Source organism: Pelobates fuscus, chromosome 4 (assembly GCF_036172605.1).
Source record: "Pelobates fuscus isolate aPelFus1 chromosome 4, aPelFus1.pri, whole genome shotgun sequence".
Classification (NCBI taxonomy): Eukaryota; Metazoa; Chordata; class Amphibia; order Anura; family Pelobatidae; genus Pelobates; species Pelobates fuscus.
In genome coordinates this window covers 275,144,121-275,151,920 of record NC_086320.1, presented here as the reverse complement: position 1 = coordinate 275,151,920, position 7,800 = coordinate 275,144,121, and the positions used below count along the sequence as shown (strand labels likewise).

The 7,800-nt window shown below is 37.0% G+C and overlaps 1 protein-coding gene across 1 annotated transcript in view; it reads left to right on the top strand.

Moving 5' to 3' along the window:
• The first annotated feature begins 2,148 nt into the window (after window positions 1–2,148).
• Window positions 2,149–7,800, top strand: part of EGFR (epidermal growth factor receptor) — a 207,418-nt gene continuing 201,766 nt past the window's right edge. Inside the window, exon 1 of the mRNA XM_063452118.1 lies at window positions 2,149–2,645. Coding sequence (XP_063308188.1) covers window positions 2,531–2,645 — 115 coding nt within the window. The 5' untranslated portion in view covers window positions 2,149–2,530. The remainder of the gene's footprint in view (window positions 2,646–7,800) is intronic.

Genomic DNA, 7,800 nt, shown 5'->3' with positions numbered 1-7,800 from the left:
CCCTGATTCAGTGCTAAACTGCTTGACTATGTTTTAGAGCAGCTCTTTCGCTGTCTGGGTCTTCTCATAATTTGCAAACACCTCCGACAGTGACATAGTCGCTGGTGGTCGAATGGCCCAGACCTAATCGCTGCCATGATTTTCCATCTGGACCTCTTCAACTTCTGGTGCTTCAGCTGCATGGAGCCAATATCAGCGCGGTACTCACAGTACAACAATGAGGTCTATGGAAGATCCGGCAAGATTGCTAGAGCCTCCATAGAAGAAGAAATCTATTTCCCTTCAGCCTTCACTAGTGACAGCTACAGGCTTGACAAGCTTTGACAAGGCTTGAGTCCTAATTTATATCAAGCATGTCAAGGAGAGAAAAAATACTGAGACAAAGTAGATCCATCTTTGTAGTAGTATCTCTTTTGACTAATTTCACTGAAATTCAATTTTTTTCGGTTTTATCTTGAAATATTCCTTTTGGTGGGGGTGACAGACCTACTTTAACATTGCTAAACAAAAAAGTGGAAAACACCCAGAATACGTAAAATAAGTATAAAATAGAACAACCTGAATTCAGGTGAAATATCCGTGGATATGGTCTGTATAGAAAAATCAGACAGCTAACATAGCGTAAAATAGTATAAAGAAAATTAAATAAATAAATGTGAATATAGGTACACTCACAAACGAACGTGAAATCAGGCTTGTCACCCTCTCAGGGGTAATATGATGAATATGAGCTTGTATGTCTTTTGAAGTATGTAGGAAACTGCACTCACTCCCATCAGTCAGAGGCAGGGTGCTTACTGTACCGGAACCAAACACCAGATTCCCAAAATAGTAGAATAAAGTAAGAGGTCCAGGTACTCCTTGGTTCAAGACAGGCATTATTGAAAATTACCTTATGGTCAAAACGTTGCTGTGGTTCTAATAAAGTGCCTGTCTTGAACCAAGGAGTTTATTGATAAAGACCTTACATACAAGCTCATATTCATCATATTACCCCTGAGAGGATGACAATTTTCTTTATACTATTTTACTTTTTTTGTTTAGCTGTATATTTCTTTAGGTGGTTGTGAAGTACACCTGGGATCACTTCCAGTTGTACATTCTCTATTTCTTTAGTGATTATACTTTTTTCTGTTTATATACTGCTTTAACATTGACTTGATCATTTCAAAGATAAGTAAAGATTACAGTGCATAGTGTTCCTTTTAACTCATTCTGACAGCTCACACAGCCTAGACTGTCATATAAATATATGTCATATAAATGGGTGGAGTTGGGTCCATATATCATTCTTCTCAGAAATCTCATATTTCCCTGGAAAATCATAGACACTAATCACTTAGGTCCCCTTATCTGCACATGTTCATCAAAATGGGTTTACTCATCGTGTGGTTGAAAATCAAATGAATAAAAATTGATTATTTGGTATCTATGTGATTATTTACATATTTATTTTATTTCTACAAAAATATGATATTTCTTACATCATAAAGTTTATACTTTTCAGTCATTTTACTACAAAAAAAGTACTGCTTTGAAAAAATTATAGTTTATAGAATAGAAAAAAATGAAAATGTTCTTAATGAATGGGTATTCAATAACTTTCACGTTCGCCTTTTAGAGAAGAATAAAAAACATTGTCTGCATCCCCATAATTATTTGTCCTGCGATAGTATGATTCTAGTTTATTAAGGGCATATTATCTCCAGGCAACTTGTGACTTGCTGGACTTCCCTGCTGGTTTGTTGTCTGTTTTTAACTTATTTAGAGAGTGCACAGCACCTGCCAAGATTCTCAGGAACAAGGTGAATGAATATTGGCATGGGCAGTAGAACAGACAAATTGACGTTTCGACCAACAGAATAGCTCCTAGAAAAAGGCGTACAGGTTAACAGAGCACGTGGAGGGCAAACGACAAAAAAAAAAAAATAACCATTGATTTCCACAGAGCTCTCATGAAAGGTAAGCTTTTTAAAGGAATTGCCGCTTTAAATGTCCATGAGGTGGCAGTGCTCTGTATATCTCATTGTATCTGTCATATTACATATGGGTTTTCGTGAACTCCAGGCTTGGGAAGGGAAAGGGGCAGTGGAATGAGGCACACCTCTCCGTGATGTCACAGGCACTGCATGCCTGGATCTCCTCGTATTGTGATCACAGAGGGAGACAGAGAGCTCAGCTAAAGCTGTCAAAAAAAAACTTTACAACTCCTGGAAGCTAGAGGGGAGAGATCGAAGATTTCATTTTTTGTTACATTCTGTACACTCTTTGGACGTTCTATGAGAGATAAGAAAGGAGGCTGAGAGGGGGGTTTATCACCAAGTTCCAATACAGGTTCACTGACTCGGTGCTTAGTTTTGGTGCTGAGAGCTGAACTGCGTCTCCTGTCCGATTGCTGAAGCTCAGATCATGGATTTAAATGTGCAGCTATTGTAGGGAGATTCTTGTGGTTAAAGTTATTTGATATTAACGAGAAGGGGACAAGGAAGGCTAAAGGAGACAAGATAAGGAAAACTTGGACTTGTGTACCATGGGTGACAGCAGAATGAGGAGAGCTGGACTGGACATACTAATTAAAGTGGCTCATCTTCTCCTGTGCTTTATCATCACCAGTCATTCCAGCTCTGCCCAGGAAGACAGGAAAGGTAAGAATTTTAAGAAATGTGATCTGACTTGCTCGTGTCTTCACCCATTGAAATAATTCAGCTATGTGTTAAAGAAACCTTTCCTGAAAAAGGTACGGTGTTCATTAGTGTAATGAGAAAGATAGTTTTGCCAGTAAGATGTGCGTGTCCCTTTAATTACCTGCATTTAAGGCTAGTTTCATGTAACTTGCTGTGACTTGTAAAATCTGACTAGGGGCAAGAGTTGACCTCCTATTCTTAAGAAAGTAAACTCTGACTTATCAGTTCTCAGAAGGTAAGTATAGGTGGAGGAAAGTGCAGATAACAATCTTCCTTTACTGTGTTTAAATAGAAGGCAGGATTAAAGGTCCCAGCTTTGTGTTTCAAACACTGTTTGAATTGCAGTCCTCTTAGCAGGAATCATTGTTTGGTTTTATAGTCTGAAATCGTGGCTAAAATTCAGAGCTTCACTTCCTTCTAAAATGCTAAATTGTAATCTACCACAGCAAGTGTGTAGTGTGTGTGTGCTCACAAAACATTGTTACTTGTGTTATATACTTTTTTTCTTAATTTTATATGTACAGCTATTATAATGCACATACTTTGTTGCCTAAATATATCATTAATAAATGGTTTCTTAAGCAAACCCCCCAATTTGTATTTACCCCTTTGTATGTGGTTCCCATGAATAAATACAATGAATATTAGATAGATAGATAGATAGATAGACAGATAGATAGATAGACAGACAGATAGATAGATAGATAGATAGACAGACAGACAGACAGACAGATAGATAGATAGATAGATAGATAGATAGATAGATAGATAGATAGTTAGATAGAATGTACATTTTTTTAATAAAATGTAAATTTGTTATTCATGTAAATTAAAAATATTAACCATCTTTTACACATGGGGATTTTTGACCTAATGGTGAAAACCAAACTGCCCAGTGGCAAAATCTTTTTTTTTTTTTTTTTTTTTATAAATCTGTCCATTGGTCAAATCTACCAGTGCTTATACATATTGGCAGATGTCACCCAGTGGAGGAAAACAAGGGTAAATGTTACTACAATTAGATGAGCTATAGGGGCTTTCCAGACTGACAAAAAAGGTTCCTGCAAATATTTTTCACCCAATCCTTGGATGGTTGGGTGGCTGGATGAAATTTGTAGATTGATGGAGAGAATGACAGACAGATATATGTGCATGTGCACATGGTTTACGGTTTCTGAGAGCAAAAGTTATGTTCTAGTCCAGTGAATCTGAATTGACCAGACACGTGTTTTCAAACATCTGCAGCTCCCAGTGTATTTCAGTATAATAAAACTACCTGGACTGTGTTTTTTACTCCAAGTGCATACGCCTGTGCATCACTTTTATCTGTTTAATGACGCAGCGTGGCACTTGTCACATCCCAAGTTATTCCATCAAAGCAGCAATATCTTTGCATTCATTCTTATAGTTGTGTATGCTTTGTACATTGCTTTGTTACCAAACCCAAAGAGTCCAGAAGAAGAGGGTGGATTGCAATTTCCATATTTCACCAGGGTTCAGACAGCCTTTCAATTAAGTTGGATAAAATAATTCAAATGCTTTCATTAACCAATATATTTTAGACATTAAAAAGTTACAACCATCGCCTTTATTATGTAGGCTAAATGACATTGCCAGGTACCACATGCCTTGCATAGACTTCATCTACATTCATTCCAGTTTATTAATAAAAAAAGAAAAAGAAAAAACGTTGAAATGTTTGTGTTTATTAAGAAAAGATATTAGAAAGTCACGATTATACAAATTACATAATATATGTTGGTAATGAAAACATTTTTTAAAAAAATGCAAAAATATGAGTTAATCCTAAGGGTAGTAGTACTTAGTGTATGTTTCTAAAGGGTTAATATTTGTAAATTGCATACAGATAAGCACGTTGTTATGAAACTGAACTGGAGTGAAACTTTCATTTTATATAGTAGTGGGACTCCACTACAAACAGAACTTGGTGTGGTCTATTCTTATCGAGTCACTAATATGTTTTTGGAATGAAAAACAATATGAATTCATAGTCCTGATCATTCATATGGCTTATGTATTTAATACAATTAAACAGTTAAATATTTTTTTGTTTATGGTATAGAAACACTCATGTGTTATGAGTTTTAACAAAAAAAATACTTTTTATTTATGTTTTGCTTTCTTTTATTTATATTGTCTTTATATTTTGAACCTGCCAATAGGAGCATTGCGCACGCACGCACGCACGCACGCATTCACACACGTACGCACACTATAAGGTAAGGACCACAGCTTCACTACGAGCAGTACACCTTCAGTGACTTTGCAGGATGAAATAAGCCACTTGGGGAAACACACCTTCTGTGTAATTGCACAACATGCGTTCCAGGCTTACAAGTTCCTACCTGTTTACCCAGTACAATATTTTTAGGAGTTGACCAAAGCTGCTTTTGTCTTTTACTGTGATAAATCTGTTTTAAAACATGCTTGTAGCAGGGAGTGAGGAACACAGGGGCCTGGGTAATTTATAGAATTGCTCTCCAAAATTAATCGTAATACTTCCTTTGCAGCTAATGCCAGATAGTGTTTTACATATATGTTTCGATGCTTTTGGAGGTGGGACTGGTTTTGGCCTAGCTTTTTATGGCAGATAAAACGGCATTACAAAAACCAAACAAAAAAACAGGGATCTCTTATTAATATAGTTGATAATGCATATCAGGTAGCTGGTAAAATATTCTGGTAGTGGCTGTTGGAAATTTGTAATACACATGCATATGCGAATTTAACAGCTTTATATTGTTATGAAACTCTGCAAGTCATGTGAATTCAAATATTTGGCTATCCCAACAAACGTTCCTAAAACAAAATCATTCTTTCCTGCAGGGGCCGTAGGATTCCTCTGTAAACCTTCTCTTCTTGAGAATGCATATCCAGCTGTATTCCAGGTTATTTTGTAGCAATGTTCCAGGAACGTATTTTTTTAATTGTTTTGACCATTTATGGTGACCTACTTTGCCGCACATCTGTAAACTGAGATTGGCTTCACTTCATCTTATTAAATTAGAAGTTTTCACCTACGCCAGAGGGACAGATGCTTATTAAATGAATAAATAAAATGTAGATATATAGGTGGATTATGCAGCTGTGGCTTCCCAACTATTGTTAGAAGACATTGTCTGATTTTGGTTGCCAGGCCACTAGAATGCCAGATAAAATTGTTAGCAGTTGTCAAACTGTTGTGGTATCACAGCTGAGCAGTTCTGATGTATACAGCTCTTATTCAATTTCACTTTATATGCCCTACAGAGCATTCCTACTGTAACATACCCTGCCAAGTGACTTGTGGCCCATCTGCATTGATCTTTGCCCCTTTATGTCTTTTTTGTACATATATTTATCACAACCTATAAGGACAGTATTGCAAAGCAGCTTGGCAAATTTGTCAATTTAACTGTGATAGAAACACAGAAACATAGAATGTGACGGCAGATAAGAACCATGCGGCCCATCTAGTATGCCCAATTTTCTAAATACTTTCATTAGTCCCTGGCCTTATCTTATAGTTAGGATAGCCTTATGCCTATCCCACGCATGTTTAAACTCTTTTACTGTGTTAACCTCTACCACTTCAGCTGGAAGGCTATTCCATGCATCCACTACCCTCTCAGTAAAGTAATACTTCCTGATATTATTTTTGAACCTTTGTCCCTCTAATTTAAGACTATGTCCTCTTGTTGTGGTAGTTTTTCTTCTTTTAAATATAGTCTCCTCCTTTACTGAAGGTTGTCCAGTTTTTTGTGCTGTGCTGTGCATTTTGGATACCTGGAAGTCGAAGGAGCTCCTTTTGAAGAAAATACATTTGCCAAATATATGTTCATGTTAGCTATGCTTAATCAGCCAATTGACAAACTGTTCACAAATGATTTTAAATAAAAGCAAAAACAACAAGTTTGTATAACCTGAACATTAAATGGTTTCTCGGTACTAGCTGTTTATATGTATAAATACTGGTCCTGTTTGCCTGTCAAATAGTGTCACATTTCTGCAGTAAATACATAGAAAAGCCCTGCAGGTTTTGACAAGTTGGTGAGAACTGAGAGGCCTGAAGTACACACGGCAGATAAGGTGCTTAAAAAAGTCCCAAAACAAATCAGTGCATGCAGGCCTCCTGCTGAAAAAGGGACTATCCACAATCTTTCACAGTGATTTTATGATTTTGTTAGTGTTTGGGTAGTGGACTGTTCCTGTAATATGGCTATACATTCATTGCAATTAGGTGTTTGGCAGAAAACCATGTGTTGCTCTGTTGCAATTAAATTATGTTCCAGTGTCCCTCCCAAGATGTGGCTGGATCTTTGGTGTGTCCTGAGTACTGGGGCAGAGAAGTACTGCCTTAGACCAACTTTTAGCTTTTAATGAATGGCTCCCACACTTCACCTTCCTATGTGGAAAGAGGTGAGAGTTATAGGATAACTGAATGGGGGACATGCAGTTTCACATTGCTTTTTCCTCTATCCCTAGGAGAGTATGATGAGTATGTACCCAGAGCCACTTAGTAACTAGGTGGTATCTGTAAACTCCTTTCTCATCCATAATGCCAGGTATAGGGAGTGAAGATTTGTATATACAGATCTGGCAGAAGCTAAGGGCTATTATTCAGTGCGCCAATGATTTTCTCAATCTTGGCCAAGTAATTCACTCCATTATAAAGTACCAAAGGACCATCCAGCCCGTAATATAGCTCTGCTCTGATCTCCTCTAATATAGTGTGCAAATGGATGCAAATCTTCTTTTGTATGTATTGGAGTCATAAGTTCATAATAATACGTTCAAGTGTAATATACATTATTTGGTTGCCTAATTTGGTATTCTTCCTAGCAGACCTACTCTTTCCTGATCTGTTTCTGTCTCATGCATCCCCTTTTTTTCAGCCATAAAAATGTAGCAGTCCACGCGTAGTTCTGAAGCACATTGCATTACACAGCGCACATACTTTAAGAATTTGGCAGCATTATTGCATTGTTATGTAACTATGGAAACATACTTATATTGTCCAGACACCGCAAGCCAATGAAGAGTTAAAATTCTATCACTTTGTTTCTCATGAACATATGTCACCATAAATCAGGCAGTAGATTATCTGTGCAAACCA